Raw genomic sequence first — 14,511 nt, forward strand, 5'->3', positions numbered from 1 at the left:
TTGCACTACGAGATCCAACAATCATTTCTTGCGACTTTTTGCGACTTTGGATGTCAGCAGCCAAACTTCAACCCGCGCCGGACCGGTGCTTGGCGTCAAACGCGCCGGGCCGGGAGGTGTTGATTGAACACTCCCCTTCTAACTCGGCTCCTGGGCCACATAGCGACACGTAGTAAGTGACATTTGAAAGAGCGCCCAAAATTCCAGATAGAGTAATTAGTCATTTCTAGGTCAGGTCAAAGGTCACGTCACCAGAGGTCATCAAAGGTAAAATGTTGCATACAACATTTCTCGAAACACCGGCCCTTACCTCGGGGACCAATAGAGCTACATCGTCGCGGAAAAGTGCATTCAATTGCTTTTTTAGCGGTCTTTTTGAAATGAGCCCTCAGATTTGGCTTAACCCTCGCCCCTAGTGGTGTTTGTCCAGCCGCGAACGTATAGAAGGGATCCGTTGGACCCCCTCCCCCCCCCCTGCCGTTTCGCCACTGATCGAGCTAAAGCTTCGCGGAAAAGACGAGCGTGTTGCCCGTGACAAGAGGAAGCTGATGATACCCAATTGTAAGGTCCTAGGTCATCGGTTGACCTTCCAGGTCAGGTCAATGATCCAAAAGTCGGGAAAATCGGGACCTGTCAGAACGTCGTAAACGGTAAAGGGTGGCTGCTATGGGTTTTTTGGGTGCTGATCACGAATATAATGTTATTCATGATCATAGATGATGTCTTCATACATTTAGGCCAGGTCGGGTCAGGTCAGGTCAGGTCAACTAGTAAGGGCTTTGCCGGGTATTTGTAGTAGGTGGCAACCGCCTCTGACACCTTCGTTCGTAACATGTTACCAAGGCACCAAAGCTACATAGTAAATGTTCAAATGGTTTCTAGATTCGAATTCAGCTCCAAAAACTAGCCTATAAACATGTAAAACTCGAAAAAGTGAACCAAGGTCATCAAAGGTCAATGACCTTGCCTGACCTTCCGGTGACCTTGACACCCACCCTTATGCATGGGAGCAACATAATATCTCATGTTTGAACGCTTTAAACCACGAAAAGACTGCAAACTCGCGGCTAATGCGAGCAGACATACGCTGAATCGCGATTCCGGCCAAACATGGTCTCAAAAGAAGGTCACAGGTCAAAGGTCATAAGGTCAGTGTCATGAAATTTTCAGGCTAGCTGTGAAATTAATAATCGCGAGGGTACTGAAAGTTTCGTTGCGATCGGCCGCTTTTTACGCGAATTATTCGCGAAAAACCGAGGGTTCCGTTCGAAGATTCAGGTCCTGTCGCGCTAGAATGGCATATCGGCCCACTGTGCGCTGGTGGGGGCGGCGGCAGATGAACGCTGAACGGCGCGCCTGCAGACGGGCCAGAGTGCAGCGGCCTGCAGACGGCAGCGTGCGCTGACCTGAAGGGCGTTCCCAGCCGGGGAGAGCGGGTCAGGTCGGCGGCCGGTCAGCGGGCTGGTTCGTGTTCGCCGCTCGGTAATATCTAATGGCTCAGGGCGGCACGATGGCGTGTGCTAGTTCCTCCTCTCGTATATCCTATAACCTTGATTGGGTGGTCCGCGCTGTGCGCTCACAGTTTCCGCTCACAGTCTCACACTGTGGTGAGCGTGGGAGCGCCGTGTCCCGACCGGCCCGCTCCCGTCGGCCGCTCGGCTCGGCTCGGCTCGGCTCCAGCGGTGTGAGAAGTCGGGAGGCGGCTCGGGCACGGTCGTGTGCGTCAAACAGTTCGTCTGCGGTCAGTGCGCTGGCGGCCCACATTAGGGTCGCAGCCCGAGAGCGGCGCTGCGGCGGTGGGTGCGATGCTGACGGGTCATGGCGCTGGGTAGATTGGGTGCTCCGCCGCCGAGCCGGGCCCAGCGAGGCCCGTCTCGGGTCGTCAGCTGATCACAGCGCCGCCTGGCGGCTCGGCCGCGCTCTGCGCCGAGTGCCATCTTCTGTGGCTCCAAAATGCATTCTTTTTCTGCCATCCCTGTAAAGTTCTTGCTTTAGTATTGATCGCAAGGGTGACACGTGCTTTTTTGTCACGTGAGCGCAAATTGCTGGCGGTCAAACTGTCATGTAAGCCTCATATTTGTGTGACATTTGGCACGATTGGGCTTTGACACGCCGTGTGGTTCAAAGGGTGACATACCACTGTACCACAGTCATTGACACGTCATCATTGCCGATTTGTACGCTAAAATATTCGACGCGACGCCTTGTAGTGTCAGAACAGGGAAATCCGGTTATATGTTTAAACAAGGAACATACGCATACATGAGGCAGTATTTTTAGGCTGGCTTTTTGACTAACCGTCCCACAAATGTTAGTTGACATGAAAACAAAACAAAACTTCACTGTCGAGCGCGCTGTTGACATTACATATCCATCTGTTTCGGCTTACTTTTTGTTCCGCGCCAATCTGGGCAAACCTCGCTGTGACTGTCGACGGCCCACTACATCTGAATGTGTCGGTGTCGTAGCAGGCGATCGCTTGTAATCGATCCTGGCGTGTCAGCCGACCGGGAGCCGACATGGTTATGCTTCTCCATAAATGAGGCAGGCCTGGCGTGACGATGGTCGGACCAAACCAGACCTGAGCAGTGCGGTCCATCGACACTGTACCTTCCGGGCTGACAGCCTCGTCTCCGGCACGGCGTTGAAAATTCGTGGCGGGGGGGGGGGGGGTGCTGATGCGGGGGAGATTCGACTTGTGCGATGAGCCGGAGCTCCGGTTGGTAGCTACGGAGATCTGACGCGATACGTGCCGTAAAATTGAACCGTTGTGGCGTCTGTGGTCCTCAGTTGACGCAATTTACCTGCCTATGCGAGTCCAATGCTAATTCCTGTTTTTCTACGCCATGATGTCAACCTTGAGCTAACCGAAATATTTTGAGGTTTCAAGGTCACCTCCCGGCCCGATCGATCTATCACTATGTGCGCGGTGTCAAGCGGCGCGTCCCGCTTCCCCCGGCCGCGGCGGCCGGACGCCCGTAATGGTCACAGGACGTCCCGAGCCGTCAGCGCGCAGGAAGCGCCCAATCCCCGCGGGTGGTGGGCGGGCGGGCCACCGGCGTCCCCCACCCTGCGGTTGCCCTTCAGTCGACCCGTGGGTATGTGGTTCAGTGGTACGCTACGGATGGATGCCCCAGTAGGTCGCACTGTGATCAGTCGGACGGTCTCAGATCGGCGTGGATGTCGAACTAATGAAATCTGGAGTGTTTGCGGAAGCACCGCTGATTGATTGCTTTGTGATAGAAGGGCGCTATCGGTTTCTAGAATGGCCAAAGGGCGCCGGTTCGGTTGAGATGAATTCATTGATCGAACCTCTTTGTTCCTCTTGAGCCTTCATTAGAACTGCATTCATTACACATCCCTGACCACGGCCCTAAAGCCAAAGCAAATAGCCGCGCCTATGCGGCTGCTACTCCCGCCGACAGCCGTTTGATACGAGCCACTGCAGGCCAGACCACCGCCGTGCCGTGTTCCGGCAGACCGCGTTTACAGCGCGGCTGACCTCACCGGTAGCGCGAACGGTGCCGGTCTCTGGACCCGCCGCCCGTCGCCCTCTGCCACCAGCAGCGGCTTGCAATTCAAACGGCGCTCGGCCTGCCGGAACCCACACGGTACAGGTGACGGCGTGCCCCTCGGCGGCGTCCGTCCGGCACGGGGCGGGGTTCCGGCCGACGCCGGAAGTGTGTCCGTGACGCGCTCCGGAGCGGCGCCGTGACGCCGTGACGCCGCCTCTGCCGCGGCCGGTCCGTCTCTCCGTTACGGGCGCGGCGCGGCCGGTGGCCGTGACGCGGCTCTCACCGGAGCGTCACGGCCGGCCGGTGTGACGCTGTGACGGTTACCTGCGTCGCACGCGGCGCGGCCCCGATGAGTCACCGCCGTCACAGGGCCACGGCGCACTGTTCGGCCCTTCTCTGGGTCATTCGACGGGCCACCGGCCAATGACGGTTAACTGCGATGCAGGGAAGTGGGAAATCGCCACATGACATGACTTGCTTGGGCTTAGATACATTTAGAACGCCATAGTTAATACCTTTCCGGGAAGACCGAAGGGTGACGATGTCGCATTTTGTATGACTCCTTACGACAATTTTTGTTCCAGGACGTTCTTATTCCTGTTGCATTTTGGAGCTGCTGCCTGGGATCCCGAGCCGTACATGAGCCAGACCTTGTCACCGGTTGCCTAGTTGGGCTCTGTTCGCCTTGAGAGCCGGTAACCTTGGCCTTCACAGCTAGGGGTCTGTCGTTTCGCAGGCGCGCTGTCGGGACGCCGGGGACGTGCGTTCGACGGAGCCGGCACCGGCGCATCCTTGACGATACGTCTGCACGCGAGAGCTGTGAGTCGGGCCCGCTCAGTCCCGGCATCGTCCGTCTGTCCTTGTGCGAGTGCCCGGGTGACCCAGCCGCCACGGATGGCAGACAGTCTGCGCGGCCACAACAAACGTGCGCTATCTGGGCGGGCGCAGTTCGGGGCGGCGGGCCGGAAACTGCCGGCTGGCCGAGCGGGTGACATTGAGACGGATTTCTCCGCGGCTGCACGGGCCTGCGGCGTGCTATTGTTGCTGGAGGCAGCCGCTGAGTCAGCCCTCTCCCTGCAGTGGCCAGTTGTGAGTCATGGCTGCCGTCTGAGCGACTCAGTGGCGTCAGTTTCCGATCTCGGTGCAGCCGCCGGGTTTTTAGATGGCCAGCACTGATGTCCCTGGACGGAGAGAGATGGGGCGGATGTGCGGGGGGGGGGGCTCCCTCCTCCCCTGTCGGCGGCAGGTGCCGTGTTTTCGACACGACTGGCCTGCCCGCTGGTTGTACGGCTCTGTGGTGTAATGAGTGAGACCTTCGTTCGGCTCTGTTTGGCGAGGGGCGGTACTGCCGCGGGGAGGACCGGGCGCAGATCGATGTGGCGTGGCTGTGATAGGACTGAACGGTGGCCCTGTGAACCGGATCCTGATATGGTTTATTTTTAGCAGTGATGGATGGTACCTACTTCATAACGCCATGGTTAGGTATCTCTAAACCTGTAATTAGCCAACCTTGCACAATGCGCCAGGTGCACAACACTACAAATCTTCTTCAGCGACTGGATGGTCCTTGTAGCAGCCTCCTCACAATACCCGGACGTGAGATGCGGGCTGACGTTTAAACTTGTCGCTCTGATAATGATTTACTGACGCCTCGTCTTTTTTTTTACTGGGGACTGACGTTTCGCCAGGCCGTTACTGCAAAAAAGTACTGACGTTTCGCTGTGTCGTTGTGAAAATGTGCTGACGTCTCACCGCGCCGCTGATGCAGTGATGTACTGACGTCTTGATCAACCTCTATCCCAAAGATAGTCTGCTGTGCGTGCTGCTCTCTGACATCTCGCCTTACTTTTATCACAGAAATGGTGGAGGCGATGCGGACACTCGCCTGTCTGTATGAGAGCTGACTGTACATATATGACAGACATACACTGACGTTTCCCCTGCCGTTACAGAGATGGTGGAGGCGATTCAGACGCTCGCCTGTCTTATGGTATCTGACGGTACACATGACAGACATTTGCTGACATCTCCCCTGCCGTTACAGAGATGGTGGAGGCGATGCAGACGCTGGCCTGTCTGGACGTCGAGCTGACGGTCGAGGAGCGCAACCTGCTCTCGGTGGCCTACAAGAACGTGATCGGCGCGCGGCGCGCCTCGTGGCGCATCATCTCCTCCATCGAGCAGAAGGAGGAGACCAAGTCGGCAGAGGAGAAGCTGGAGATGATCCGCTCCTACCGCATCAAGGTACACAGGCTCGGCCGCCGGCCGCGCCTCTGCACTCGCTGGGGCACCGCCGTCAGCGGTAGCTCTTGTGCCATTCCCCCCAGTATAAATGGCGACTTCGCCTGCTTTGGTAGGATTGCCCCCTCCCCAACCCGTATAAGTTGTTACTCTGCTTATTTGGGGGAATTAGTGTTTTCCTTCCTTCTTTGAAACAAAGGAAATCCAAACAGCCACACTTAATCAAGCCAAGCTACCAAACCAGTGAGAAGGAAAACTTTCTAAGATATTCGTTATATATGCTATTGCTGAATCACCTCCAACACATGCTGATTGTCTACTGTTAAGGACAATTCCAGTCAAAATTGAGAAAGGGTGACTGTTTCCAAACATCATACTGCTTACCGCAGGCTTGATCAGTCATTTTTCCTCGCCGAGATCTGCCGGCCACTAACCCTCCTTTTGCAACTCCTGCGCAGTTTGATTGCAATCTTTCCGAGATGTTCTGCGATAGGCGCTGTACAAACGGCGTCATTCGTCTCCACTAACGATGTGCCGTCGGAGCGGCCACACAGCCGACTGCCGTCCGCTTACGTCAGAATTGATCGGCGTCTGCAGATGACCCGACCCGGGACGGTCTGTCAGCCTGGACTGCTGTGTAACGCTATCCTACATGTAACGCTATGCGCAGGGTGGCTTCTTGGTATGTCTTCTGCATACATAGGGGGCATTGGTCCAAACCTGATTGTGCTGGGATCTTTGCTTGGCTCTGATTTAAATGGATTGTTTTTTGCCAACTTGGGTATACACAGTTCAGCTAGAATGAAGTTTATCTTTCGAGTACAGATTGCTGTCATAACTAGTTTGTTGCAATCCTGCAAATAGTTTCTGACTGTGGAGCACGTTTAGTGTTAACAATCTTGTGCATGGTTTGTGTCCTAGTTGGACTAGTTAAACGGCTCAGGCCGAGTCCGGGACACCTATTTCTGTCCGTCTCAAACATGGTCACATCGAGCTGTTAAACCGCTCGCAGACCTTGGGACGGTGCAGCGGTGCTGCTATCGCAACAGCCAGCACTTGGGCCATTCCACACGACACGATCTCAGCTAAGATGCTCAGTCTGATACTTCAGCGACATCGGTAAGGCCGGTTAAGCCCTATTTGAAGTGGCTTACGCCAATTTGCAACCATCAATTCCGAGCGCTGGATGCACGAATGGTTTCGGTTTAGATCGTCTTATGGCGATGGTGGAGTTTGGGGTCAGCGGGTCCGCCGGCTGACCTCTGCAGGCTGCTGTCCTTCGGGAATATTGATCACTTCATGAGGTGCTGAGAGCCGGGGTGGGGTGGGGGGGGGGGGGGGGGGGAGCCCCGCGGCGGCGGCTCAACTCCACGGCGATCGTCACAATAGTGGCACTGGCGACATGTGTGATGTTACGGCCACGGCACGCTATGCCGCCCCGTCCACCCGAGTTAGCTCGTTGTTTACACCGCGCGCCCGGCGTAAAATGGCCCTTATCACAGCTGTTCATCAGTGTGCACTAAATCGGCGCATTCACCCGCCTAAGACCACAGCATTTGGCTGTCAAGGACAGGATTAAGTCTGACTTTGTCCTGATGGCAAGGCGATCTGGAGCCGCCGTGTTGGGAATGCCGTCTGGTGATGTTATTCTCGGCGCCATGTTCGCGGTTCGGCGGTGTAATGCCGATGTGGCGGCGTTCCCCTGTTCTGTCCCGGGCCTCTGATCTGTCTCAGCCCCCTGTGCCGCGCGGGCCGGTCTCTCCGTTTGATGTTCCTCTGTCTGAGGTCGTCTCCGGGCGGAGGACACGTCTCCCGTCTCAGAGCCCACTGATGGGATTCGCCGTCTCGGTCGGCCGAGATCCAATTAGTGTGTGGCGCAGTGGCCGCCGGCACCGGTCTGGTCTGCGCGAGCTCTCTCTCTCTCTCTCTCTCTCTCTCTCTCTCTCTCTCTCTCTCTCTCTCTCTCTCTCTCTCTCTCTCTCTCTCTCTCTCTCTCTCTCACTCACTCACTCCTCACTCACTCACTCACTCACTCACTCACTCACTCACTCACTCACTCACTCACTCACTCACTCACTCACTCACTCACTCACTCACTCACTCACTCACTCACTCACTCACTCACTCACTCACTCTCTCTCTCTCTCTCTCTCTCTCTCTCTCTCTCTCTCCTCCCGTTCTCTTCCCTTCTTGTCTTCTTCTCTCCTTAATCGTCTTTCTTCCTTTCCTCTCCTTTCGCCATCTCCCTTCCTGTCCCCTCCCCGGTCGTTCTCTCATCTTTCTCACCCTCTCCTCCCTCTTGTCCTCCTCCGCTGACATCACTCCTGGCGTTCTCTCTCGTTCCCCGAATCCTGCTCGCTCATCTGTCGATCTGCTATCAACTAAATCCGGATATGGTTGCAGGCCGAACCGTGAAGTCGTGACTGATGTTTAACTCGGTGCACGATTCCTCTGATGTCACCATCCGTCTACTCCGTCGCGCCATCCGTCTACTCCGTCCGGATCCCGCCCCCCGGTGGCTTTTTGTTTCGGCCGGATCGCGTCCAGTCGGGCTGTTAGGCTAATTAGTTTTGTAGTCAGTTGTCACGCTGCCCGCCAGTATCCTCTTAATGAGAATTACACGGGTGGGAGTCCGATGCTACAGGTGCACAATCCGTGCGATGCCATGTCCTGTGTCCGACCGGGCCGGCCAAGGTCAGGGCGCCGTCCAACTAGAGAGCGCGGTGACACGTCACCTGCAATCAGCGTCACCGGATGACTTAATGACGCTATTCCCGGTACGACTGGCCTGTGACACGGACCGCGGGCGGCGCTCAGAGTGTCGGGCCGTGTTTCATGTGGGCGCCTTTCCTGTGAGGAAGTGTGATAGTGTCGCCGGGTGGCGGCTGATCGCCTGGATACCGGGGGCCCGGGCAGGGCGCCGGTCAGTAGCTGAGGTGGCACAGCGTGAGGAGAGGATTCGGGGTTCTCGGTGTTAGGAGAGGGCCGGATTATGTTGTGTCACGGTGTTCGACTATCAGCAGCCAAAGAGGTAGCGCTGGCTACCAATGCTCAATGAGTATTGCTCAATGCCCATGGTCACGTCCAGGAAAGTGACTTCATTTAATAGCCAAGAAAATGCACCGTTCGTTTATTTCTGAAAAGAACAGCATGGTCGTATCCATGGCAGGTGATCAATCCCCACCAATTTGCTATAACAGTATTCAATGTTTTCCTGGAGAGTGCGGTGGAAATATTCCCAGGTGGGCGTTGTTTTTAATGTACGCCCCCGCACCTGGTGCTGCCCAGCCCAGTTTCGGTCTCTGTTCTGGCGGCTGTACCCTCTGAGGACGACCGCGTCGGCCCGGCGGTCTCTGGTAGCATGCCCGCGGCCGTCGGCCTTCATGTGGCCGGCCGGCCGACAGTCAGCCATCGACCGCGGTGCCGCGCCGGAGCCGCAGTTTGAACCGCCGACGGACGGACTGACGACGGGGGGGGGACGACTTCCGGTACCCCCTCTGCCCAGCCGTCTCCCCGGCTCTGCCTACGTCCCAGCTCTGTCCCCAACTCTGCTCCGTCCAATCTCTATCCCCAAACTCTGCCTCCGTCCAATCTCTATTCCCAAACTCTGCCTCCGTCCCAACTCTATCCTCAGACTTTGATCTGTTCCGTCCCCGTCACCAACTCTCTCAGCTGCCCCAGTGCTATTCCAAATCTGTGCGGATTTGCCATTGCTCTGCCTCAGCGCTGTCCTAGCTGGGTCTTCAGCCGTATTGCAACCATGATATCGACCATGGACAGTACACCGGTCGTTACATTGTTTGTCCGAGTGGTGGACTCGGCCGCGCCTTACGATATGCGTGTGTGTACTGATTTAATCTGTGGAACTTCCGAGGCCATTTCAGTCCTCCGATCCGCCGGTGCTGAGCTGACTGCGCTGCTGAGCTGATAGCGCCGATGAGCTGACCGAGTTTTGGGTTAAGCTGAGCTCTCTGAGTGACCCTGTGTTTGAAGTCGAGGTTCAGAGATCTCGCAGAGCTGCTGTCAGTGGTCTGATGTCTGTTTGTGACTGCCACTTTCATCTGGTGAATTTGGGAAGGCCAAGTTAGAATGCTAATTATTTTGATTAAAGACGCATCTCGCTGCTCTGGGCTGCTCAAAGTGGGATTATTCATTACCATCTAACACGGCGTTTGTATGATAAACTAATGCACTAACTATATGACTGATTTAATTATATGCTTCTTGCACATATTGCGCCGTAGATATCCTCATAATTTCACCTCACCAATTTAGCCGTGCACTTATCTACCGGACATGTTATGTAACCCGTCCTGTGGCCTTCTACATAGACTGAAAACCGGCTCTGAATTGCCTGCTAGCCATCATTCGTCTTATATAATGGCGTTGTGACCTTTCTGCCACCCGTCCCTGTGCGGCGTCTGCCCAACATATTGCCAACACGACAAACATTCGCGGGCCTTCTTCGTTCTATGCAAGAACGACTAACTGCTCTGGCCAGTCGGGCGGCACAGGAAAGTGGTGGGCTGTGGCGCACACCGGGTAGGGTTCGGCGCCGTGGGCCGTGGGCGGTGCAACGTTATGGCTCGGCTGGCCTTGCGCTGGCACCATGAGGTGAACGGGTACGTTTGCTTCATTGGGCGCTTCCGCCAGCCCTCAATGCGGATGCCCCCACAGGCTGCGGATAGTTTTGCTTGTCGAACTTCAGTTCATTGAGCTGTTTTGTTATCCTACTGGACTTTTCTCATTTTCTGTTGTTTAATGTTTAGATTTTGAAACAGTTCACCGTTGTTTATGTGTGTACTTTGTTTCATGTCTTGATAGACGTTTGAATCTTCATGAATGTTGATGTAGCTTATCCTCGCAGTGTTTTGGCATTGCAGACAACCCGTTGCATTTTATATATATCACATGTGCGTGTTGTCACAGTGCAGTGGGGCCTGCTCCGCGCTGTCCCTGACATATGCGCTTATGTCATGGCATATGCCCCTACCGGTCTGCCATCACAGTTTAGCTGTGCAATGTGCATGGCTGTACCTCTATTAAGGATACCGTGCAATGAAAAGGACCGGCCTTCTTGCCTTCTTGGCCCTCTGTTCCGCCCGTTCTGACCTAGGCCAGGCAGCTCGGATCGTTTGACAAAATGACCGCACGATATGCATCATACATTCACGTATTGCGGTACCGATTTCGGCCACCATTTGGTCTTGTCGGTAGTCAGGAAATAGATGCGCAGTGTGGACTCCCTCCCCCTATCGTAATCCACTATCTGTTTGGGTCATTGCGAAGCGTAGCTGGCGGCTGTGGCGTGACTCGCCCCCCTCGTATTGACGTCACAGCTGTATAAACTGACTGATGTAACCTTCCACAATGTGCACCAATTATCAACACTGATGAAACGTTCTCGTTACGGAGAGACGCGGTATGTGGCGTGCTCAGACCGCGGTGCAGATTCCTCTCATCGGAATAAGGAGAAAAATGAGGGCACAGCTGGCGTTTCCGCAGTGGCTGGGCGGTGGCCTGTGTCTGGATCCGACTGTACCCACGAGGACAGGGGTACTGGCCGCGGTCTACTGATGGATAGTAGCCGCGTCACTGACCATCAGCGGCCTGTGAGGGACTAGAACGGTACCCACGAGCCACGAGGACCGTCTGAGGTCCACAGATGGACAGTAGCAGCCCGCCAGACCCAGCAGTGGCCTGTGTGTGATTCAGACTGTACCCACGAGGACAGCAGTACCGAGCCATGGTCCCGTACTGGCCAGTACTGTCCGCGGTGAGCCGCTTCACGGCTAATCGGTGGCCGTCTCACCGCGGCCCGGCGCCAGAGGGGGTCAGTGGCGCCCGGAAACTCAGCTCCGACTCTGTCGTGGCCGTGGCAGTGAAGCTGTGGCGAGCTGTGACCGTAATTTAGTCGGGCTGTCCCCCCCCCCCCTCCCCCTCTCCGCGACCCTGGGAGCTCGCCCAGCGACAGGGCTTCGCTGGAGTCGGGCTGCCGTTCGGCGACCCTGAACAGTCCAGTTTTCGTTTTGTTTTACATTAGTGTTACTGCGTAATACTTACATCAGTCGGGCCGAGACAGATTTTATCCGATCAAGGTCGCGAGAGGCGGGGCTTAGAGGTTAACTTGGGCTCGGCTCTGATGTTAACCAATGCTCCGTGACCTAGGAGGTAGTAATGGTCGGTAATATGTAGAAAAGTGTATGCTGTTTTCAAAGACTTGTAAACAAAACACCGAAAGAAAAACAAAACAAGTATGCGGCCTTTGGACTGCTTTTAAAATCATCTCCCTGGCTCGTGGCATCACATGACCGATAGAGCTTGTTATGAGCTTATGACCCAGCAATCTACACGTTCCTTGGGACCTGATGTATATAGCTGGGTTGGTTATTTGCTGAGCTCTCGGGTCTCCTTGGCAGCAGTGTTGCATCAGCCGTGCTCTGGGCGCCGCTCGCTGTCGACTGTCGAGCTCAGAGGTCGTCCCGGCCCGAATCGTTTCCCGTGTCAACAGACCCGGCCGGGCTGCCGGGTCGGACCGTACTGCCGTACTCGCCGTATAGCGAGCTCGTGCGTCACTGCGCTTCCGAGCATCGATCACAGAGTTTATCTGGCGACCCCGACACATGATCTGTCGGCTGCCGCTGACGTCTGTCCACATACGCGGCCGAGCATCAGTGCCGGCCGGCGGGCCGCAGGCGCCCGCTTGTTTGGGGCACTCTGTTTAAAATGGGGAAGCTGCTGGCGGTGCTGCTTTTATGGACTTCAGATGAGGCGGGGTGGGAGTGTAGTGCTTTGGAGCATTTAGAAAACCAGATGATTTGTTTTTCCAGTCATTCGGTACTTGAGGCTCCGACGGAAGTAGCTGATCAACGACATTCTGAGTTGAGTGAGAACTAGCCGTTCCACACAATCGCTCAGTGTCGCTCCACACAGTCGTCGCTGCTCCACCACTGCGGTCACCGGACTCGAACTCCAATAAAACTTTGTAAATAAAACAAACCAGTGGGCCTCTTCGATTGTCTACCCTCATTATTTTTACCAATCAATCACTTGGGTTCAAGGGCGGCCGAGTAAAATCATTAAGTACGCAGAAGACGCTAACAAATACGTAGAAAGGCATTTGAAGGTCACTAGACCAGCCAAAGTGCGGTGGGAGCCGGCGGCCTGTTTTAGTCGGAAGATGCCGCCATATACGCAGAAAGACGCCCGGGACCGGTTTTGCGCCACACCCCCGGTTCTGTCGCCTCTCCGAAGGTCGGTCGAGTCGTTCTCGCCGTTTCCAGCTCCTCCGCGTGCCGATAGTGAGTGATAGCGAGCCGGCGGGCCATGCTACCCTCCTCAGTAAGAGCCTCATGGGCACGGAGGAATGTCCCGGCCCGCGGCTCGGCCACGTGGGACGTCCGGCCGCCCTCCTCTGGCGCGGCGAGCTGCGGAGGCGTAGATAGGGGAAATCGCCTTCGACACTTCGCTGATTCGCTTCAGCGCAATTTGGTGTATTTCAAACTAGGTTGGTGATCGGCTAACTTGTCAGCGTTTGAAACTGGGAAGTCATTCTAAAGGCAGTTATGAGCTAAGAGTTCTGCTTAAATTTGATTTCCGTCGAGTTACCGAGATCTGTGACATTGTTTCTGCATTGGATCTAATCTCGTTGGTTGCAGCTTCCCGTAAATGCGGAAGTCAGTTACTGCTGAAGTGGAATTAGTAATTGGCGCGGCATGACTTCTGGTACCGTGACCCGCATTTTAGCGCCGAGAGCTCGGCCTTTGGACTGATGTTTATTCCCATGACTGCTGTTTATCTGGTGATATGACACTTTGCAGTGTCACTCTTTGAATTTTTATTTGTAGAGGCTTTTATACCTCACAAACTCTGTTCAAATTTAGCATGCCCGTACTCTACCACCCGAGTCCCCGGCGGCGCCTCAGGCTGTATTGTGTTGTTCTTGGTTTGGTTATTTTCAAGCTGTCGTTGCTGGACGCTGTTTGTGCTATGTGAAGATGACATCGTCTGTGTGTCGTCTGTCGTTGTCGGTTATGTTCTGATCCGCCGGCAGGTTTTACATCTGACGTCAGGCCAGTATCCGTTCAGGGAGTGGCCGTGCATCCTCCCCCTGCCCGTCCCACCGCCGGCCCGTCTGCACCAGGACATGAGCTGGGACGTGTATCAATGCTGGAACACAAACGGGTTTTATCTCTCCTCAGGCACACCATGAAACAAATAATCCGAGCTGCCGCGAGACCGCAGTGCAGGACATTTTCCAGGAAACATCACCAAACCCAGCCTGACGGGACATCAGATTTGCATATCTCCACCCAGCCGGGTGCCTTTGATGGTTTATCCATTCAGTCCCGGCAGTGTGCTGTTCTGGAAACTGTGCGCTGTACATCAGGGCTGATTTCCTCGCAGCCAGCCGGGGCTTTGATGTGCTGTCTCGAGGGAGATGTCTCGTGTCTCGCGTGGTCGTGTGGTGCTGGTACTCTGATTTGGTGGTGAGTTTGTCGTGATGTGTGGTCGTGACTGATTGGCTGCGCCGTGACTCACGGGTGGTCGTGCGATTGTGTGACTGCGACTGTGAATCGATTATGAATGTGAATGACTAACTTTGACTCTTACTGTGTGTCGCACATGGCGATCTGTCTCCCTATGGCAATGGCACGCTAGTGTGACGGCGTGTGACATTTTGTGATGCTACTGTGACGTTCGGTGACGCCGCTGTGACGTTTTGTGGCGCCGCTGTGACGCTCCGTGACGCCTC

At 55.4% G+C, this 14,511-nt stretch overlaps 1 protein-coding gene across 1 annotated transcript in view; it reads left to right on the forward strand.

Moving 5' to 3' along the window:
* Positions 1-14,511, forward strand: part of LOC122391014 (14-3-3 protein epsilon-like) — a 55,372-nt gene that overhangs the window by 7,334 nt on the left and 33,527 nt on the right. Inside the window, exon 2 of the mRNA XM_043384535.1 lies at positions 5,560-5,759. Within this exon, the coding sequence (XP_043240470.1) occupies positions 5,560-5,759 (200 nt within the window). The remainder of the gene's footprint in view (positions 1-5,559; positions 5,760-14,511) is intronic.

Source organism: Amphibalanus amphitrite, unplaced genomic scaffold (genome assembly GCF_019059575.1).
Source record: "Amphibalanus amphitrite isolate SeventyFive unplaced genomic scaffold, NRLGWU_Aamphi_draft 000021F_arrow, whole genome shotgun sequence".
Taxonomy (NCBI): domain Eukaryota; kingdom Metazoa; phylum Arthropoda; class Thecostraca; order Balanomorpha; family Balanidae; genus Amphibalanus; species Amphibalanus amphitrite.